This window comes from Atheta coriaria, unplaced genomic scaffold (genome assembly GCF_025399875.1).
Source record: "Atheta coriaria isolate IRGN ID8LTWV9N9 unplaced genomic scaffold, Caltech_Dcor_3.1 hic_scaffold_4_pilon, whole genome shotgun sequence".
NCBI classification, from domain to species: domain Eukaryota; kingdom Metazoa; phylum Arthropoda; class Insecta; order Coleoptera; family Staphylinidae; genus Dalotia; species Dalotia coriaria.
In genome coordinates, this window is record NW_027045446.1 from 1144106 (window position 1) to 1166633 (window position 22528).

The 22528-nt window shown below is 38.3% G+C and overlaps 3 protein-coding genes across 5 annotated transcripts; 1 reads left to right on the forward strand and 2 right to left on the reverse strand.

The window, feature by feature from the left end:
• Positions 1 to 1691: 1691 nt before the first annotated feature.
• On the reverse strand, positions 1692 to 6514 carry LOC135790449 (angiomotin-like protein 1). Of its 3 annotated transcripts, none has more exons than XM_065300654.1 (8): positions 6236 to 6514; positions 5290 to 6160; positions 4242 to 4470; positions 4020 to 4165; positions 3609 to 3955; positions 3232 to 3548; positions 2995 to 3173; positions 1692 to 2583 (listed from the first exon to the last, which is right to left on the reverse strand). In XM_065300654.1, the coding sequence occupies exons 2-8, from the start codon at positions 6133 to 6135 to the stop codon at positions 1882 to 1884; spliced, it is 2766 nt and encodes a 921-aa protein (XP_065156726.1). In that variant the 5' UTR covers positions 6136 to 6160; positions 6236 to 6514; the 3' UTR covers positions 1692 to 1881. The 3 variants fall into 3 exon arrangements, with proteins under 3 accessions (XP_065156726.1, XP_065156725.1, XP_065156727.1); XM_065300653.1 differs by having other exon boundaries at positions 5290 to 6143; positions 6236 to 6513; XM_065300655.1 differs by having other exon boundaries at positions 2355 to 2561; positions 5290 to 6143; positions 6236 to 6509.
• Positions 6515 to 6945: 431 nt separating this feature from the next.
• Bet5 (blocked early in transport 5) lies at positions 6946 to 7552 on the reverse strand. Its single transcript, XM_065300560.1, has 2 exons — positions 7387 to 7552; positions 6946 to 7331 (listed from the first exon to the last, which is right to left on the reverse strand). Exons 1-2 carry the CDS (start codon positions 7483 to 7485, stop codon positions 7008 to 7010), a joined length of 423 nt encoding a protein of 140 aa, XP_065156632.1. The 5' UTR covers positions 7486 to 7552; the 3' UTR covers positions 6946 to 7007.
• A 230-nt stretch (positions 7553 to 7782) lies between these two features.
• Positions 7783 to 19016, forward strand: Su(Tpl) (Suppressor of Triplolethal). Its single transcript, XM_065300368.1, has 9 exons — positions 7783 to 8544; positions 13386 to 13433; positions 14597 to 14829; positions 14893 to 15186; positions 15244 to 15314; positions 15372 to 15522; positions 15584 to 16354; positions 16432 to 16603; positions 16667 to 19016. Exons 1-9 carry the CDS (start codon positions 8413 to 8415, stop codon positions 16823 to 16825), a joined length of 2031 nt encoding a protein of 676 aa, XP_065156440.1. The 5' UTR covers positions 7783 to 8412; the 3' UTR covers positions 16826 to 19016.
• The last annotated feature ends 3512 nt before the right edge of the window (positions 19017 to 22528 follow it).

Below are 22528 nucleotides of genomic sequence, written 5' to 3' on the forward strand. Positions count from 1 at the left end.
TTCTCTATCCAATTCTTCAAAAAAATTTATTCTATCCCTTTTTATTTCCAAGATATCCCCCAAAATCTAAAAAACCCTCAAAATTTATATTTTCTCAACAACCTTCAACTTTTTTCACCCATAACTTTATTATAAACAGCACTATCATAAAAATTCTTTCAACCCTAAATCCAAAATTTAATCCTTTATCAAACCCCGCAACAATTATCACTCCAACCCCTCTACTTTAAAAATTATCCTCAAAAAACTAAAAAATATAAAATAAAAAATCAACTCACCTTGGCTCTCGTGTCGAGAACACAATCAAATGTGTATTAAAAGATAATCCGATTAGGTTCACACACTTGCACACACATCACCCACTTTGCACCAACCCTCACACCCCCGCAGTATATCCACAATTCCTCTGCACGAGCACTATTTATAGATAAACGCAGCGTCACGTGCTCTTCACTTGTTTCACTTGTTACGAGAGTGTCGATTTTTTCGCGATCACGACGCGCACTTGTTTCTTCACCGCCACGACACTCTAGTATGTATTCAATTTTTCGGAAAACGAATATGTTTCTCGCAGCGAACGAAAATAGCTCTCAGGCCTCCATCGAAGGCGTCGTAGCCGCACACATTCACACACACACACACTGCGCACACGCACGCGTCGCACAAAGGAGATGTGTGTTTAAGTCGCAACTTTTCTTTTAAACATTTTCACTTGAATATGTCACTTGAATCTTCAATAATTAATTTAAATTCAATTAAATCAGCAAAATTTAATTATTTAATACTTGTGGCCTTCGGAATATGATTAATTTCGATGGATTCAATCATGCACAACCGAAAAATGTAATGTAAATGTAATAATTCGCTTAATTTACGTGAAATTTTGATTGTTATTGCACGCACGCACGAATTAGACGCGTATCTTTGTGTTGCGGTGAGGTGCACTTATAGTTTTCACTTGTTGGCGATGGTTTGGTTGAGTCTTGCGTGTGTTTGTGGCACAGGCACCCGAAAAATGTGTCCGTGAGACGAGATTTTTCGTGGGAAGGCGCGGCTCGTGTGCCTGCGTTTGGTTTTCTAGCGCGGCAGCAGCGACACGACGCAAGGCGGTTTGCACAGCGACCCTACCCGTCGCGTTGGTGTTCTCGCACTGGACTGCGGAGCGCAGCGCAGCGCAGCGCACGCATCGCCAAGTGCGCCGTTGCCATAGCGCCCGGATTTTCAACCTACAGCGACATCTAACGGAATTTTTATTTAAATTCATACAATATAAAAATAATGATATTAATTGCATACAATTTCAAAATATTATAAAAAATGGCTAAAAAATTTAATTAAATAGCTTTAAATTATTTGTAAAACAATAAAATGCATGATTTTTAATTTTTTTGTTTTTTAAATTTTACATGCAACCTTAGGCAACCCAATATACACCAAAATTCTTTTACTAAGTACCAAACATAACGAAACACTTATTTAACGTTTTTCTAACTGTTTAATATAAATTTTCATTGTATAATTTTATAAAACCGCATTAAAGTATTTAGAAAACACAAAAAATTAATTTTTTCTTTTATTCAGTTTTTGAAACTTGATGAATAACTATAGGCAACCCAATATACACCAAAATTCTGCCAGTCACCAAATACAAAGTAACACAAATTAAAGGTTCTTCCAAGTAATAATAGTGATTTCGTTGTATAATTTTATTAAATCGTATCAAGGCACTATAATCGGTTGTGTTTTTGGTCGTTGCGTTGGATTAGTATCGATTTCTTTGGCACATTGGCACTTTTCAAACACCCAGGGACTAGAAGAAGGTATTTTTGGTGTTAGTAGGTAGAATAATAATAAATAGTGATTAAAAACGTAGTGACAGATTCAAAACTGAATGCGAAACTTGTTGCTGGACGTCGAGTCCGTGCTGCTTTTCGAGTCGCGTGCAAGACTGGAGCTCCTCCTCGGAGCACTATAGAATCGCACCTTGCTGGGATGCGGTAAACTGCTGGCTGAATTATCGCTGAAGGTGCTCGCGGAGTCTCTGTCTCCGCTGCGCGCACGCGCCGCTGGTTTCCTCAGCGAGACGCTAGAGGCGCCACTTTCGGACAGTCGGCCATATTCTCCGAGTTTCCTTGGAGGCGGGATTAACGATCTCGCTGGGCTGGCGTTACGGCTACTCGCCTGTGAACTGAGCGACTGCCCCGCATCGCTTTTCTTTCTCGCAGGCGTCAGTTCCGCCTCCGGTAGGCGATTGTATTCGCCTAAGCGGCGATGTGATTGGCTGCTGTGGCTACTGTTCGTCTTCGGTCGTGGCGGACGTGGCAGACTGCTCGGCGGTAGATTGTTCGGATTCACACCGCCTGTATTCGCGTGATTATTCGCGTCGGGCATGCGCTGTTGCTGTGAGCTGCGGCCTTGCTTCTCCAGCAAGAGTATCTCGCCCTGCACAAACTGCGCGCCGCCATTACAACCGGCGATAGATGGCGTTGTGCCGCTCACACCCGCCAGTAGTGGTTTGGGTAGTTTGCCCTTTCGCGCCGCAGCGACTGGATTAGCGAATCCTGGAAAACAGCAAAGCGCGCGCTGAAATCGAGAAGAGAAAAAGACGCACGGTTGGCACATGTCGAGCTCTGCCCTCTATCTGACTCTGACTCTCGGTCGTGGTTAGTACAAATCACACACCACTTCAATCAGGCCAAACTCGGCATACACACACAGCGCATGCGCGCTACCTCTACTCACGCATGCAGAAAATATCAGAGAGAAAAAAAACAGCAACAAAGTTATCATAGAAACAAAACAATGACCAACAAAATCACAAAAAATAAAACAACATAATTTAGCTCAATTGTTTTATGATAACTTTACTTAAAAAATAAAATAAAAACCAAATCAAAACAAAAACTTCGGAACTTACGAACATAACCTCTGTGTTTTTTTGTTTGTGTTTTTCATACCGTCCTGCAATTAGTAGAACGTTTCAGTTTCTCCTACCTTGCTCAGCATGTGCGAATCCAGCTGATTGTCAATCTCTTTGATCTGATTGTCAAGCGTCTGCTTTGTGGAGTCGAAACTTTTGCTCTCGTATTTATAAGACTGCATAAACGATGAATCACTGCCAGCGTACGAATTTCCAGAGCCGAATGACGTCGAACTTGTCAACACGCTGCTCACTACAAACATGACATTTGACATTAGATAACCTCAAAATAAGGTTAAAGAGGTACATACCAAGGTCATCACGACTTGTCGTGCCCAAAACATGATCCAACTCAGAGGAACCAATACTCTGATGGGGAGTATGATGCGGGGAGCGACTCAACATGCTGGAAACATCTTTATCATATGTATGTTTCTGCAGCACACGAATCATGGCGTCACGTTCAGCCAGCTTCGATTCTAGATCTTTTAGACGTGATTCCAGATCAGCGACTTTTTTCTGCGCAGCGTGCGCTTCGTCCATGTGACGAATCTTTTCATTTCGAGCTTCGGCGATGATTTTCTCGGTTTCCTGACTTGTTTTCTCCAGCGCAGCTATCTTAGCATCTCTGTACACAAATAACACACAATAAAAACATGATTTTTATATTTTAAACTTAAAATATTACTTTGGGATGCTTGCTGCGTCGATGGCTGCCTGTCTAAGCGCACTTTCTTCTAAATATCTCTGCTCCCACTTGGAACATTCACCCTCAAGGCGCATGATCTTTTCCTCGCGGTCTCTAAGACGTTTTTTCAGCTCGGCGTTTTCTGCGTTCGTTGATGATGGCGAGTGATGCTCCCAGCCGAGTTTCGAGACATCCACCTGGCCGTTTTTGGTGCGTTCCAGTTCGTTTTCGAGTTGTTGACGCAACTGGCGTTCGGTTTGCTCACGTCGATCGCTCGCAAGCTGGAGCGATGACAGAGCACGTTGAAGTTGCACAACTCGTTCGACATACACTTGTTTCTTTCGATTCTACCGCAAAACAATAAATTATTAATTAAAACTTGATAAAAGTGTGAAATTTAAACAAAATTACTTCTTCTTCGAGTCTGACGACATTTCCTTGGGCGTTTGTTAATGCAGCTTCAAGAATATCAATGTGTGTGCGTTGTTCTTGAAGTGTGGCTCGTTGTGCGGTGAGTTCGATCTCTTGTCGGTCTTTGGCTGCTTGAAATTCTTTGTCTGATACAAAAAAACATAAATTTTGTTAGTTTTACATAGAAATTTATGAATATTTTATGTTTTTTGATTTAGTTACTTTGTGTTATAAGCTGGGTGATTAATAATTCTCGTTTGTTGACTTCTCGACGCAATCCGTCGTTAGATAACAGTCCAATTTGATCCTTTAAGGTGCGATTTAGCTCTTGGAGGCGTTGACAGTCGCTTTGGAGTCGGGCGCGTGCTGCTCTTTCTAATCTTTCACGTCTATCACATGACTGTACTAATTCTTCATGTGATCGATGTATTTTTAGTACTTCTTCTTCCAACTATCAATGAAAAAGTAGAAAAATTTAACAAAATTTGATAAAAAAACTTAATTTTTAATGTTTTTTGGAGATTATTCAAAAACTAAACAAGTTAGAGTTATAATTCCTTCAAAAATTAATAAAGAATTTAATTCTGCACTTAATAGAGAAAAACTATTGTTAAAACTTGAATATTATGAATTTTATGCTTAAAAAACGCATTTTTCGCATTTTAAAAACAGTTTTCATAAATAACTCAAAAACTAAACAAGTTAGAATTATAATTCCTTCAAAAATTAATAAAGAATTTAATTCTACACTTAATAGAGTAAAAACTATTGTTTAAACTTGAATATTATAGATTTTATGCTTAAAAACGCATTTTAAAACAGTTTTTCATAAATAACTCAAAAACTAAACAAGTTAGAATTATAATTCCTTCAAAAATTAATAAAGAATTTAATTCTACACTTAATAGAGCAAAAACTATTGTTTAAAACTGAATATTATAGATTTTATGCTTAAAAAACGCATTTTAAAAACAGTTTTTCATAAATAACTCAAAAACTAAACAAGTTAGAATTGAAATTCCTTCAAAAATTAATAAAGAATTTAATTCTACACTTAACTGAGCAAAAACTATTGTTTAAAATTGAATATTATAGATTTTAATGTTAAAAAACGCACTTTTAAAACACATTTTCATAAATAACACAAAAACAAAACAACTTACAACCACCATTCTTTCACTAGTAAATAAAGAATAAAATTCTACACCTTATTCAAAAAGAATTATCCTTCAACCTTGCTTCCTTAAGTTTTTATATTAAAAAAACGCACCTTTTGTGATTTTGACACTCGCATATAACATTTCTCCAACTCCATTTTCAGCTCGTGATTCTCCTTGATCAAAAACTCCAGCGTCCACATATTCTCCTTCTCAATACTCTCCTCCCTGCCATTAGTCTTCGGCCGTGGAACCGAATTATCCCTCTGCATGCGATCAATCTTATCCAGCTTCCTCAAATCCGGCTGCGACTTCGACAACGGCACACTCCGCACGTTCTTCTTACGCATCACAACCGTAGGCAACCTTGATTTCATATAAGTCGAATACTCGGGTGGCGCTCGCATCTCCGGCTTCACTTCTTTCGCCAAATGCTTCAACACCGTCGACTGATTCAAATAATCCGCAGGTATTTCAGTCAATTGCACACCTGCTTCACCCTGTGTGTGTGATGGTGATTGCCCCGCATCAAAATAGGAATCTTTTGATGATTGTGCACTCGGTGATGGGCATTCTTTGAGCGCAGCGAGATTAGAATATTGACTTTCATCCTTCGGACCGGAATTTCTACCTGTCCATGACTCATCGCCTATACTATGTATGATCAAAGTGTTGTAACTTGATGAGGAGACATCTAATGATGATCGATTTGATGGTAGACTATCACGGAGTGAATTACGATTTGATGAAGATTGTAAATTTTCTTCTCCCTGAGGTTCCTGCCGCTCTGTGTGTCGTATAACGTACTTTTCTTCGTTGGAAAGGTTCTCGTTCGATGTGGAAATATCGGTTTCGCTTCCACTGAGGCTCTGCGGGAAGACCGCTGGTGGTTTTTGGTTTGGATTGTTCATAAAGGCACGATATTGTTTCGGAGATCGCATTAAACTCATTTTCGGCATGTAAAACCCTACAACCAACACAAATCTTCAATAAAAAAATATGCATAAGTTGTCTAATTTCGTACTTGGATGCATTGTCCTACATTCTCACAACACTCACCTTTATTTCACGCTGTAGATTGTGTGTTGTTACTCACAACGCCATTTTGTACCCGTGGTTAGGTGCAAACGGGTATTTTTTCGTCTGTTGATTGGTTTTCGCGTGCAACGCAACAAAATACAACGTCCCCAACGCTTTATGCCTTCCAACTGCGTGAATATGCGATGACTTACTACTACATGCGCAGTGGAATGTCACGAAAATAAGGTCCGCGCGTGACGCAGCAGCTCGTCGTTTCGTTTTCACAGCACAGCACACATCCATCGGGGTTGAGTGAGTGTGAAACGTGTGTAGAACGCGGAGAGGATTTGGCTGTGTGAGTGTGAGCAGATGTGGTAGGATTGGCGGGATGTTTACTAGCGCATTCCAAGGTGGAATGCAGCCGACAAGCGCGCAGGAAATGAAAACATTCCGCCTACTATCTATAATCAAGATAAATTCACACCGTAAGCTGTTGTGTGATAGGTTTTAAGTATATCTTATGATATACAACGTGTGTACTGTTTCTAGGGTTTAGATTTTGTATTAATAAATAAATTCTGTTTGGTTTTATCGCATTTACGACCGGATTTATTATAAAAACTGCATCGCAGCGCCATCTATGAACGACATTAGGAACTACACTTATAGCAAAGAATAAATATTCTGAATTTTCATGAAATTTTCAATAAAAAGACTTATTTTATGTGTTTTCAGTTCATCTACACATATCTGATGTAATTTCTAACTTTATTTTCTTAATATTACCCTTAAACAATAATAATACAAGTAATTAAAAGCAAGCCTGTTGTTTAATGAACAAATCCAGCTTGGATTTGAATAATTCAGATTGAATAGGTTCATGTAGTTTGTTCAGTGGATTCTTCACCACATACTCAACATAAATCTGACTGTAAATATTCTGTAGTAAATCCCTGATGCCTTGTGATTGATTATCAGTGTTCAGGATGAATTTTAGACCTGAAGGTGTTTCCAAATAGTGCAGAGTGTATTTTGATGTCTTGTAATAGAGGAAACCTTCTTTTGTGACCGTTGGGGATATTTTATTGACGAAAGATTTGATGGAATACAACATTCCAAATGTTAACTTCGCTTCCTACAAATTAAACATAAGAATTTGATTGTAATTTTGTTGTAGTTACAGATTTTACCTCTTCACGTGTCATTCCAGCTTGTTTTACACGATTCCACTCGTGGTAATAGAGTAGTGAACCTTTGTGATCAAAAATATAAATGTTATGAATCGTCATTTTAATGAATTTGTTGTTTTTTCACTTGACAAAAGTATGGGATGATTTTGTAGGGTTATGGAACTGTCAAAGTGACATTCAGGTAAAAACTTAATGTTTTTTGGGAGTTTTAAGGTAAAATATGTGATAATACATTAATTATCTCTGTAAATTCATTAATATTTGTCTTTTGGAGGGCCGGAAAGTCATAATTTGCTGAAAATTTGAAGATAATACAGGTTTTTGATTTGTTCTGCCACTAGAGGGCGCTAGTGGTACGATGTAATAATATTTCGCTGCGGTCGCAGTCGAGTTGAGCATCTCGCCGAGCGCACACAGCGCGCACACCACCCGCCTGTCGCTGTCCGTGTGTGGCGAAATGTGAGTCGAGCGACCGCGAGTGAGTGGCTGGTCGGCTGCTCGTGCGCGCTGCTGCTGTGTGCTGCCTTCAGATTCGAATCAATTAAACTTTCTATTCGAGCCGTGCGATAAACGCGATCGGACGGGCGCGCTCGCTGTCAAATCATCATCATCCAGGCGAAAAACTAAAACAGTGCGCAATCCCGTGCGCAATAAAGTGCAATAATACCAAAAGCAGACAATAGTGTTGCGTGCGTGAGTGCAGTGTGTAATCAAAAGCAAAGTGCACGCCGAATACGAATCGAATCTGTACAATTTCGGGGTTGAATAATATCATATCGGGCGATTATTTGACAATTTACGCTGGGGAAACAAGTGCGGTGCAGATTTACTGCGCTATCACGTCAGAGGTGCGTGTGCATCTTCGTCTGGCGCGTGCGCGCCGCGTCTATCGTTCGCGCTCGTGTTCGATCGCGAGCGCGCGTTCGTCTCGCTCGCACTCGGCCCGCTTCGTGTGCCCGATCTGGCGACGTCGCTTCCGTACGTCAGCTGGTGGCCTGGTGGCGAAGTGCGACAGAGTAGGCAGAAATGGCGGCGCTCTGTCCAGGTGTTCAGTATGGCCTGTCATCGCAGGAGAGTTTCGGCGAGAATAAGGATTTAATCTTCGTCAAACTAACAGACTCGGCCCTGCGTACCATCGAAGAGTTTCTACGTAATCAGGTGAGTTTTTATCTCTACACAATTTCGGAATTATTTTCACCCATCATCTCCGTGACTCTGTGTGTGTGCATGCGCATGCGTGCGAGTGTGTGCGTGTGACGACTTGACCGTGCAATGGCAGAGTTAGATAAGTCGCCATGTTTCCGATGACTTATTAACCTAATATCGCATTTTCTACCCGATTCCGCACGGCGCAAGCCTGCGGATTACCTCGCTCACCTCCATATCTACCCGTGGTGCAAGTTGTGCGCGTTTGCACCGAGCGAATCGCTCGCAAATGGCGTGCGAGCCGCGCGAGCCACGTCAACATATTGTCGCGTTTTTCGGCGATTTGCAAACAACTAAATCATTCATCCGCACACCCACAGGGGCGGTAAGAGATACACAATCATAAAATCCGAAAAAAATAGTTGCAAAGCCACAGAGACAGTGCGCAATACACAACAACGCTGCGCGAGCCTTAAATGGTCGCTTTTCACAACACAGCGCAGCCGATGACACCCGACCACCTGAATTATATTCAGTTTTCGAGTGTGTTTTGCCTTTTTCGTGCATTATTTTTTAATGGCGGCCGCATTTGTTTTATTTTTACACCGTGTACAAACATTCGAGGTTAATATCTCCAGAGAAAATTTCCGAACAAATAAACAGTTTCGGAAAAAAGCATGAATGAATTTTGTACAACACCTGCCTGTTACCTACCGGCAGATGTTTCATTTTAGGGTCGTGTAGTCGACAATTGCAGTGGTGGCTCGGGTATTGCCCCTTTATGAATAATAAGGTAGGTTCTTTTACCTGTTGAGGTCTGTCTCCTCAGCGTGGAAAAGCAACAGCAACCGAAAAACGAGTTCTTATCAAATTAGACCGAGATTTTCGTGTTGATATTAATAAATAACCTTGACGTGTCCTTGAGATAATACACTTTACTTATTTGTAGGTGTTTTATACTTTTGCATCAAGAATTAAAGAGTTGTCAAGACAAAAAACATTTATTTATAAATAAACCGTTGGGTGTGTTTGTGTGTGTGTGGCTCGTGAGTGACCAAGGTCCTTTTCGAAGCCATGGCTGAATTTTGTTGTGTTGTGTTGTCCAAAAAGCGTGCAAAATGTCGGTTCACGGCGAAACACACACACAACGAGTTTTTGTTGCAAGAAGAATCGTGTAAATATTTAAAAAAACCGAAAAATTGTGTTGCATATCGAGTGGAATTGATGAAGTAATTAATTTTTTAGCACACACACGATGTCGATTGCAACAGCCACACACACACACACACATGGCTAAAACAGTGTCAATTGTTGAATAATTTGTTGTTGTTATTTATTTTATGCTGGTAGATGGCACGAATGTATCGGAATCGGTGTCAGATATTAATTTATCGGAAGTAAAGTTAGGTCGGAAATGGGAGATAAATTCCGCTTGCGCGTGACCTTGTGCATTATAATATTTTTTTATGTTGTATATTTCGCTTTGTGTCAATCAGGCGCAGGTATGTCTTATCGTGGTTTAATTATTAATTAATTGTTGGTGTGAGCGTTGTGTTGTTTTACGGCCGTGACGCTTTTAATAATTGCAAAGTTTATCAACTTCTCTGTGTGTGTATGTGTGTGTGTGTGTGTGTTATTTACACCTTGGATGGCTTGTATCAGCAATACAATGTTTGCTCAATGTAATGTGTAACATTTATAAAATAAATGAGTATTCAAATTGTGCGCGCGCGTAACCACAAAAATATTTTGTAAGAAGTTTAGAAAGTCACAAACACCCGATATCGACGTAATGCGGCTGCCCGACCGCGGCCGGTCTGTCGCGACAAATTGAGAATTAACCAAATAAAAAAATAAAAATAATTTCGTTGAAGAATAAAAAGAAAGAAAAATATTTAATCATCGGTTGAATGAGTTGAAATTTTGAGTTTTTCTTTGGTATTTATTGGTTATTTTTATTTTTTATTTACAACAATAATATCTGAGTGAGTTATTGAACAATTTGCGTAATAATGATGACGCGAAATGTTGCTACAATTGCACATTTATTTTATTTGTTGATAGTTATGTTATTACGTCACTGTCACCATCGCGTATTTGTTTTTGTTAAAATACCCGATGTAATGCAGCGTAATGTAACGTAATCTGTTTGTGTTTAGTTACGTTTAGTGTAATTTCGTGGGAGGTGGAAGTAGTGACGTTGTGTGTGACGTCTGACGTCGTTGGAAGCATTCGAGATTCACCTCGTCGTCGTCGTCGTTGGGTTATGTGTGTGTATGTTTTTTTCCTTGCGTCAACACGCACGTTTTCAATGGCGAATATACAATCTGTCTTTTCAGCAGCCGGCGCGCGCTCGGTAATTAAGCTGATAAAGTCGACCGCGATATTCGGATGTATTAGCGTGTGTGATGTTTGTAAACATCATGGGCTTTTTCACTTGTTTGGGTTCTGGGTGCGGGAAAAACACGGCTGAATGCCGGGTCAGCGGGGAATTTACATGTAATTTACTTTGTTATCGGTGAATTTTATGAGATAAGATTACGGAAATACATACAGAAGGGATTTTTCGATGATTTTATTTAAAACTAATGTATTATTGTCGAATACAATTTGTTGAGATAATAATTTTATTACTTATGCACTAATAAAATTATTATATATCTTCGCGTAGGCGGTGTTTTTTTTCTCTCTGTTGCTTTGTAGACAAATAAACAACATTCAATTAAATATTGATTAATCTAGTTTTAGTTTTTGCGTTAACATTCCGATGGCGATAAGACTAGTCGAGCAGGTTGTTACTTCACCCGTGCCACGGCATACTTAAATATTAATTAGCACTTTGTAATAATATCTACAATGTAAAAATCAGCAATTTGCGTGTATTTTTCTTTACATTGTTGCAATAAGGGTAAATTTAGGTATTTTTATGATTGACATGCAGGCTGGGTGATTGTAGATTTATTGGTTTGTGACATAACGCGTGATTTTGTGTAACGAAAAGAAAGGAGCCACATTGTTTGTCCTTGGATTGTATGCGCCGCGCTAACTTGGTCACTGGTCAACACTTACTTACCACTTTCCCTACAAGTCGTCATCACGTGATTATCATTTGTCAATCATTGTGATAATAATAATAAAATTTAAAAAAAAATTAAAAAAAACACAATTATAGATTAAATAGATTAATTAAGTATCTTGCGCATGCGCAGTTATAAAAAGGGCGGAGCATACGCATTACTTAAACGTGATTTTTGCGTATTTTTGGGAAATTTTGAAAAATTTAAGACAATTTTTCCAAAATATTTTAATTTATTGTTAATGATATAAGATATAATCGCAATTAAAATATAAATAATTAATTTTTTGCTCGAGGTTTTAAATATTTTATTTTCCAGCTTAGAAAACATGATTGTTTCTTATACCCTGTGATAAATTTAAATTATTTGTTATTTTAATAGTTATTAAACTTGATTAGCTGGTAAGTTGGTTACAGGATGGATGGATAGTCATTGTGAAAGTACTCGCAAGTCGGCACTCTCCAAAAAATGCCGCTCGGCGCGTTACTACAGCAACAAGTTTAATAATAATAACAATAACTAAATGTTGGTTACAAGTCGCTTGCTGTGCCGTGTTGGAAAGCACTTTTTTCCTCTCTTCGCTTCTTTTCTCTCCTCGATCTCTTGCATGTTTAATTTCCGATTTGCACGCTTACACCTAATATTCGGCGTTCGGATATAAAAATCCCATCGATTTTTGAAGGTGGTAAAATTGGTTTCGAAATAAATCGAGCGTAACGCGCTCCGACTCGTTTGTGTTATTTTGTTTTCTGACTTCCGTGACCTACTGCATGTGCGCACGCGCACGCTGCTCGGAATTGTTAAATGTGTAAAATTTAAATGTTATGTTGCTGCTGCGGCGGTGCGGCTAAGGCAAAATTGAATAACGTGTGTTGTACGTCACTGAAAAATTTATTCATTTGAATGTTTTCGCTGTGTGTGTGCGTTGAGTGAACGTGTGCGGCCGATGTGCCGAAGCGGAATTCATAATAAAACTTTCTCTCCCCGGGACGGTGTTTTAAATTCTTACTTAAAAAAAAAACTGCAAAAATGTTTGTAAGTTTTGCGCTTGCATCGTATGAAAATGTGTTGGATTTTTTACGATTTGTAGTAAAAATGATTACAATTCGACCGGAAACGTGAACAATTACTCGAAATTGGTTAGTTTTACTTAAGTGTGTGTGTGAGTATGGAAGACGCAAAGGACGTTGGCGAACAAAACGCACACAAGATTGTGTAATTAAATCTGGTTTTTACGCCGCGCAGAGTGTCTACGTGTGCTGGCGTTCTCCTTGCGCGCAGGCGAACACAAACGCGCGTTTTGAATTTACATTATATAAGTTAATTGCTTTATAATAATCTAGCCATCCGTGCGTTTATTGCCGGCGTCGATTCTAGCATATTCTCTTCTATTCTCTATTGTATTTTGTATTGTATTATTTTCGGCGTTTGAAAAATGTTTAAATTTTTTTTTTTTGAGGTTGTTTAGTGCATATTCTGTCTGTATGCTCGCTGGGTTGGTTATTTAATTTTAATTATGCGACTCGGCGCCGTGCGGCATTTTCTGCGCGCAGTGTAATTGCTTTGACATTATCGAGTGCGCGCGCGAATGTGCGCCGGTGTGTGCAATTTGTAAGATCTGCGTTTTTGATTACACTCTCTTCACTAGAAGTCCGCCCGCGGGGAGTGGACGGAATGTCGTTCGGTGCTGGTTAATAATGAAGAGCAAAATTTAAAAAATTTAAGAAAAAAAAACGTTTTTTGGTGCAAAATTTTAATGTTTTTCGTTTGTTTCAGAGCAATTGTCATACGCGACCAACGATACAGTTCCTAGGGAATGAAGGGGTAAGTTTTAAAAAGAATTTTTATTTAAAACATTTTTATCTTATTTTTAAAGTCATAAATAATAAATTTAGAATCGTTGAATGTCCCGTTAATACCGTCTTATTTACACACCCAATTTTAACATACAAAAATGACGAAGAATAAATTACTGTCTCGTAAATCGTAAGTCGCGCGTGCGCAAAACGTGCAAAATTTAATTTTCGCCCACAAATAACCACTTGAGACGCCACTTGATATCTCACTAATGTTCATATTTAGTGATAAATGATGACAATAGAGAATAAACGGCGTAAAGTACATAGTTTGAGAGCCGAATGTTATTTATAGACGAATTTCGAGCGGAACCAAGCACAAGCGCGCTAACGGTTTTTCTGGCATTGATTCGCTCGCAATTAGTCATTAATTAGATTATTGTTTAGAAAGTTGTGTAATTTACCACAATAGGTTATTAGATGATGTTTTTTTTTTAGGTTTGATTTAGATATTAGGTTGTAAACTTGTTGAGGGTTTGTTGTGCTGCGAGACGGTTGGAGTGTTAATATATTCATTTACGCTCATTAAAAGCGATTTCCGCGAGGCTGTGTACGCGCGCTAGCAAATGCGCAAGCGAATGCGGATCTAGTTGAGTGTGATTGCTATTTATTTATTGGTGCATGCATGCTGTGACCAGATTTGCGCCAATATAATCAACCGGAAGTCAGAATATTTTATTTTATAGTAGATTTTTAAATTTTATTAGAAATTTTGAAGAAGAAAGAAATTATTAGAAAGAAATTTTAGAGTGAATAAACGTGATGTCTTGTGCGAAAATGTCAAGGATTTGTCTTTGTGCTCTTCTCTTGAATTGAGAATTACGCATTGTTGCAAACCAAAATGGCGTCCTACTTTGCGCACTAATAATAATCGAAAATCCACAAGGACAAGGTTTTTGCGATTTTATTATTTTGTTATATTTTTAAATGCATTTTTTGTGTGTGCGATTGGTAAATCGATGCGATTGCGAAACGGTAGCGCCGGCGAATTAATGACCTAGTCCTACTTTTTTTCCTCTCTCTCTCTGTCTTTTTTTGAAAAACGCCTGCCGGCGCTCGCATTAACCGTCTGGCGCAATTTGCAATTTGACTTGTCTTCTTGTTTCGCTAATTAATGCGTTTGTTTTGCAGCACTTTTCGTTCCCAACGCAAAATGGCAGCACCAAGTTCAATTTCTCGGTGTCGCGCACCACGGACATGGAGGGCCCCGGCGGCAGTTTCGAATGCCTGCAGCAAACGCCGCGCGGTTCCCTCGCCGGGCTGGGACCCATTCCGCACAAGATACGCGTTGCCGCCAATGATGACGTATACGACCAGACTAGACAGCGTATGTCTGTGCTCGAGGAAAATGCAAAGAATAAAAGGTACCAGGTCTTTAAGAGTTGGTTTTGATTGTTGTGGTGTTTATATTTGGTATTTTGCTTTAGTACTAGGGAAATTGAAATGAATCGTACTGATATCGGACGCAAGGTGAAAGTGAAACAGATGCCCGGCCGCGGAATCCCTCCAATGCGTCGCGAGACGCCGCCGTCGGCGCGCGAGCCGATCGGCGGCGCGAAACCGTCTTCTTACCCTCCGACGCTGCCATCCATCAACAAGCCGCCCCCTGTTGTGCACAACGGCAACGGGTTGTCCAATGGCTTGGGCAGCAATCACGTCAGCAGCTCGAAGCCGCAAAACACTAAGCCCTCCATTTCGGACATTGCTCGCCGCCCCATCAAGTGTGTACCACCCTAACTAAATCAAAATCCTTGTATTTTATATGTTGTTGTTTTAAGGGAGAGGATGATTCACTTGTTGGCGCTGCGACCGTACAAAAAGCCAGAACTTTACGATAGATTAACCAGAGGTATGTAAAATTAGCAAAAATTGTTGAATGATTCAGCATTTGATGTGTGTGTTTTAGAGGGATTGCGAGAAAAGAAAGTGATGATGGTGGTGCTGAATCAAATTGCACACCTCAAGGACAATTGCTATCACCTCAACCGAGCCATGTATAATGACGTACACGAGGACTGGCCGTTTTACAATGAATCTGAGCGACAAATTCTCAAACGGTATGCGCGTTGTTTAAGCGATTGATGTGTTGGGATTTGTGAGTTGATTGTTGATTTGCAGGCGGAAACCTGAAAATTTAACCCCGCCCGGTAGCAGCGACGGCGGCAGCTCCGGCAGCGGGCACTCGCCGACGTCGACGCACCCCGGCTCACCGCCGCCGGTCACGTCGTCATCGAAACGGCCCGGCTACTTTGACGCCGCCGACGGCGGTGGCGTCACCAAGCGCCAGCGCATCTCTCATTTCCGCAAGCCATCCGAACAAGCGTACCGTTCGCCCGTAGAAACCAATAGTCAAAGACGTCCCATGACAGACTCGCGCGACGCCAGCAACATGAATCCGCGCAGCAGGGAATCCCCAACGCCGCCGCCGGCCACCAACGGCTACCACCATCACACGTCGCCGCCAACAGTCGCCACGCCCGCCGTCGCCAAGCCTAGTTTTAATCTTAGCGACGATGACGACCACCACCACCACCATCCGAATCCGTTCTCCGCCGCCGCCCCCGCCGTCTTTCCAAACCAACGCAAGCGTGCGCTTGCCCCATGTGATAGTCATTCAAATTCGTTGAGCACGTCGCCGCGCGATGTGTTTAATGGTACTGGTGGTGGTGGAGGCGGAGGCGGCGGCGGCGGGGTAGCAAGCGGTGGTGGGTCGACACGTCCGAAGGTGTCATCTAGTACGCAGGGCAGTGGTGGTTTTAGTCAGGTGGTGCGGGTCAGTCCGGACAGCCAGTCGGATCGGCTGCCGATGTCAATGAGCGGCGACACTGGCGGTTCGGGCAAGTCCTGGAAGAAGGACGACAAGGCGACGGGGCCTCCGCACTACTTAAAGTAAGTGTCACGCATGCGGATCTCATGTTGAATTGTTGTTAACCTTGCGCGCTTTCTTTTTTTTCCCGTCTGCGCAGCGAATACACTAGCATAAAGGACGAGCAGCAACGAAAACGGTACAAGTCCGACTTTAATGCCAACTACAGGGAGTACAGGGAGCTGCACGTGGTCGTCGAACGGGTCTCGCAGCGCTTTGTCTATTTGCAGGAGAGACTTAAGAGTGAGGATAACTCGAGTCCCCGATACAAAGTAATTTATTTAATTTTTGAATTGGGAATATTTAATATTTATTGCATTGTGTGCGTCTTGTAGGATATAGAAAAGCAAATAGTGAGAGAATACGAACTAAGCAAGAAAGACTGTGAACACCAAATGGCGAAGAAACGGTTCCAGTACCTCCACGACAAGCTGTCGCACATAAAGCGCTTAGTCAACGAGTACGATCAGATGATGGCGGACAGCCGCTACTGACCCTGGGAAACGGCCCCCAGGCCCTTTTCTACCCCACTTCGACTATTACTTCGACTACCCATATTACTACTGCATTGCTTTATATTCATTAGGACAACGCGAAAGACGGCGGCGGCGGGGCGAATACGAAACTAGAAGCAAACTCGGGAGGCATGTGCGGATTGAAGAAGTATGAAAACGACGACAGGGACTTGGTTACGGAACGCGGAGAGGCGGCAACATAATGTAACGTGTAATTATATTGCCATCACATCACTATACTGCTATACAAATTAGACACTTATAATCTCGACGAGAAAATGGCGGCCGGTCGACGTGCGGCTATATTGAGAAAACGAAACGGAAGTCATGTTTGTTTTTTTTCACGTTTGACAAATGACACCGTGTGCGCCGCCGATATTTTATTATTTGCGATATTGAATTTGAATAGTTTAAAGAAAACAAAAAAAAATGCAAGCGCCGCGAAAGGCAACACTCAAAATACAAAAAAAAAAGAATTTAATTAATTAAGCGCGCAAACACACGCGTGTGTGTGTTTGCAGAAAAAAAAACATTTAGAATTGTTATTATTTAACGTTATTTATTATTGGAGTTTTTATTGCGACGCGGAACATTTCGATCACACACGCCGAATGCCAAAAACAAAATGGATGCTCAAAACTAACACACATACATTTACACGACAAGCAGAAACAAATAACTACTGGGAACAATCGTCGATAATTTTTCTATACGTGCTGAATGCTTTTTTGTTTGTTTTTTTATTAAGTTTTCCAATTTTCGAACTTACACACACTTAGTACAAACATTATCGTTTTTATTTCGACTTACACACACACACACAGACACACTGGAAAGGGACATAATGTCAAAAAAAAAAAACAATCCGAGTGCAATTAAAATAGACTGTTTATATAGATTTAAATGATTAAACGTATGGTGAGAGCGCGGACGATGACGCATTTTGAGTGCCATACGAGACGAAGCTTTGAATTGAAAAGTTTGCCAAAGTCAAAATGCAACACACACACACACACACACGAACATGATCATGAACGTACGAGAGGGACGCAATTCGGCAGCCAATCAGTCAATTAATTTTTAAGCTACACACACACACCCGACACATACACATATAGACATATTAATTAATTAATTAATTGTATAACTCAGTATTTATTATTTTGACTCAAATGTTTGTTTGTCTCTTGTTACGTAGCACGTGCATGCCATTTCGTTGCAGTTACCAATAATATTAAATTGTTTCACATTAGTTTTTTTTTTTTTGATTGCGTCTCTATTGTAGCAACACTCACTCACCACCACACACTCTCACCAACTTCTTCTTATGTGTGTGTAGTTTGGTTTTCAATCTGCTAATTGTTCTTTTTCTTTTGAAATGTGTGCCAAAAGTAACAACTCGGACAATCATCGATTCATTTCAACACGAAACAATCAAAACCCAACCACCACACAGACACACAGCTCTGCAGAAAAAAAAATGTTATCTGTTGTTATTTATTGTATATTACTTATTAAGTTAGTGATTCCGATCGTGTACATTTTACTATTAATTTAATTAATTCTTACTGCAGTCGTAACGTATATTAGCGCAATGAAGTGAAAACTAAGAGAGAGAAAAAAAACACTTGGAAAATACAACACACGAAACGATTTGTTGTGTAATAGCGATGTGGTTGTGATTGTACATATTGTTTCTAATTATTGTATACATATAAGGTTTCTTTGCCAATCGTGTTTTTGCAGATATTTTGTAAAATATATTCTAGCGTGCGTTATGTTAGCAAGCGAGAGAAAGGGTTGAGAAAGCGAGCGAGAGAGATAAAAATGTAAACCAAGCGAATGTTGACGACCTTGGCCTGACACTGACACACTCATTTTTTTTTATTAATTTACTATTATTACTATTTTCGTTTGTTTAATTAATTATTACAAGCAAAGCGAAGCAAAATGCATGAAGGAAGAAAAACACAAAAAAATGATGATGAATCTATATGAGAATTCGATATATCTATCTCGTAAGATATATAAATATATAAAATAAATAAAAAATTATATGATTACAAATATATTATATATATATATACAGTACCATGTATATCTCTTATAATGATAATTATATAAAATTATTTGAAACAAAAAAAAAAATAATGAACATCAAGCAGCAAAATTCTAGTCGTTCTCAGTTTATTTTCGTCGATACCTTTCAATATTCACTTTTGATTTCCTCAAAAAAAAATGCGAGATTTTGTTTGTTTCTTAATCCATTATTTATTTCAGGTAAACAAGCGTGCAAGAACTGATTAGGATGTAATTTTAGTTTTGTAAAACTGTTGCTCGGCCATGATTTCTGCATAAGCATTACCAAGTTGTGAAAGAATTTGTACAATTTTAGGGATATATTGATGAAATATAGACATGTATATTCTCGAAAATTGGTTTTTATTTAATTTATTAGTCTCCTTAGATGTTCCTTCAGGAAAATCCTCACAATTTTCATATGTTTTTCTATAAAATCAAATTTTCCTAGAAAATACCCTATATCTCCCGTACCAATGGAGTAATTTAAGGTTTCTATACGTCATTTTGTTGCTTAAGAGACCCTCTATAAGATTCATATTATTAGAATTACCTAAACCCTCAGGAAGTGCCCTTAAATGCCCATCAAAGTGAGTGTTTCTAAAAAATTTCCTTATTTCTTAAGGAAAACAGTCTGTATCTTCGGGGCTAGTGGGATAATTTAAGGAATCTCTACGTCAAGTTATAGCTCAAGATACCCTCTTCAACATGCATACCTTTCAAACAGCCGAAACCCTTGAGAAGTGCCCTAAAATACTAATAAAAATGGCAATTTTCTAAAAATGTCCTGATTTTTTGAGAAAAACACCCTGTATCTTCAGTATTAGTGGGATAAATTTATGTTTCTTTATGTAATGTAGTAGTTTAAATGACCCTCTACAAAATGGATGTATATTTAACTCTTTAAACTTACAGGAAGTGCCCTAAAATGCCCTTTGAAAATACTGCAACATTATATTTTAGGGTCGAAATACCGCTATTTTATTTGAAAAAAATTATTTTCGGTCGAAGAACAGGGTCGAACTTTTTCTGTTAAAAATTTTTCGGCCGAAGAACAGGGTCGAACTTTTTCTATTAAAAATTTTTCGGCTGAAGAACAGGGTCGAACTATTTCTGTTAAAATATTTTCGGTCGAACAACAGGGTCGAACTTTTTTCTTAAAATTTTTCCGTCGAAACCGTCCAGATTAAATTGCGATTATCTCGAGAACTACAAGGGCTACGGAAAAACGGACTTCATATTCTTGATCCCTACAAAATTCTCAATGAGATGGCACCCTTTTTGAAAAACGACAAAAAGTGCATAAAAAATTTAACGAAAAGATTTTGTTATAACAAAGGCAAAAGATTTCTGTTTTTTATGTCGAATGAAGTTTCAACTAAAATTGTAAATAGAGCCTAAACGGTTAATGTTAGCAAAAAAAGTTACTAAAATAATCGATGTAGAATTAAATTGTCTATCAGAATCCGCAAACAGAATTTAAAAATTCTAACTTTTAATTTTTAACATAAAAAAGAGAAATCTTTTGCCTTTTTTATAACAAAATCTTTTCGTTAAAAATTTTTTGTGCCATTTTCATCATTTTTCAATAAGGATGCTATCTTGTAAAGAATTTTTCAAGGATCAAGAATATGAAGTTCTTTTCCTTCTCGCTCATTTAGTTGTCGAGATAATTACGATTTAATCTTCTAATTAAGAATGATGATAATTAAAAATTACAATTTTTAAATTCTGTTTTTGGTTTCTGATACATAATTTAATTCTAAATCGATTATTTAAGTTACTTTTTTTGCTAGCGTTAACCGTTTAGGCCCTATTTGCAATTTTAGTGAAACACGTGCGTGCCGTCGCAATAGCCTAATTTAGAAGATTAAAATAGTAATTATCTCGACAACTAAGAGGGCTACAAAAAAAAGAACTTCATATTCTTGATCCTTGAAAAATTCTGTACAAGATGGCATCCTTATTGAAAAATGATAAAAATGGCACAAAAAATTTTTAACGAAAAGATTTTGTTATAAAAAAGGCAAAAGATTTCTCTTTTTTATGTCGAAAATTAAAAGTTGGAATTTTTAAATTCTGATTGCGGATTCTTAACAAACAATTAAATTTGAGTAATTAGTCTTAGTAATATTTTTTTCTAGCATGCTTCGTTTAGGCCCTATTGGCTTGTAAAGATTACATATAGGTAGAATACATTTAAACAATTATTGTCATGTATCTTTTAAATCATTGCCCAAAATAAAATTATGTACTAAAATAATCACTCCATAAAATTGTCCTCTTTGATAACTATTGATAAAACAGTCATTTATCTTAATTTTTTGAAAAAAGTAATTAATTATGAAAAAATTGGCGGAGGCGCCTGACATATTAAAGTGTAGTTTAATTAATTATTAAAAACTAACTACCCTATTGTGTAGAGGGCCTATTAATTATCCAATTGTAACAACTTTTCATTTAGTAGCACTAACAGTTTTACCTACAGATGTCATTTAGTAAAATGTGTACTAACTTGGAGATTTAAGAATCAATTATCTCGGGAACTAAAAGAGATTAACAAAAACCGATAACACTATTTTGCTCAGCATAAAATCCTAGATAGGATAACATTTAAAAAATTTAAAATATAACAAGTGCCTACAACATTTTCCGACACGATTTTCTCCAAAAGTAAAAAAGTTAGAAAAAAACTTTCTGCATTTTGTTCATGTAGTGATAAGGATCTATAAAATGGCAGATTTAGTTTTTCCATTTTCCAAAGTTGATCAAACAGTACTCGAAAATACCTAAGAGGTTACACTTGACTCTTTGAGGCCTCAAAAAATTTTTTTTAAGCTAGAAGAAAATGGAAAACGCTAATCGACTGAGTTTTCCAAGGGGATGAAAGATGTGAAGTCAGTTTTTCGATAAAATCAATATTTCGGAAAATGAGTGGCAAATTCAAAACTGATCAAATAAAACCACCTCTCCGATTTTCCCCAAACTTTCCAAACTAATGTAAAACAAGGCTAGGCTTCCATTAATCCAGGTTTGGTTGCGCTATCTTAATTAGTTTTCAAGTTATTGACCATTTTCAATTATTACATAAGGGTTGATAAGTGAAAATTTTAACATGTTATATAATGTAAAATTTAATTCTACATACATATATGAAAACCGTTTTTCTTTATCTCTAATGGTTTTTAAGATAAGTGCAAAAAACTGGTTTATTCGGTTTCTCTATCATTTCCTTAGCAAAAAATAAAAATTGGAAATTTGATTTTTTTATTACGGATTATGGAAGAACATGTGATTTTACATACATTATCTTAATAAAATTTTGTTCTAAAATAAACCGTTTAGATAATAATCACCATAACTAAGTTATGTTGTCGTTATTTAAATTAAATTAAATTTGTGAATAGGGCCTAAAGGGTAAATGTTAGCTAAAAAAGTTACAAAAATAATCTATCTACAATTATATTTGCTATCAGAATCCGAAAACAGAATTTAAAAATTCCAACTTTTAATTTTGAACATCTTCGTCGAAACCATCGAGATTAAATTGCGATTATCTCGTGAACTAAAAGGGCTACGGAAAAAAGGACTTCATATTCTTGA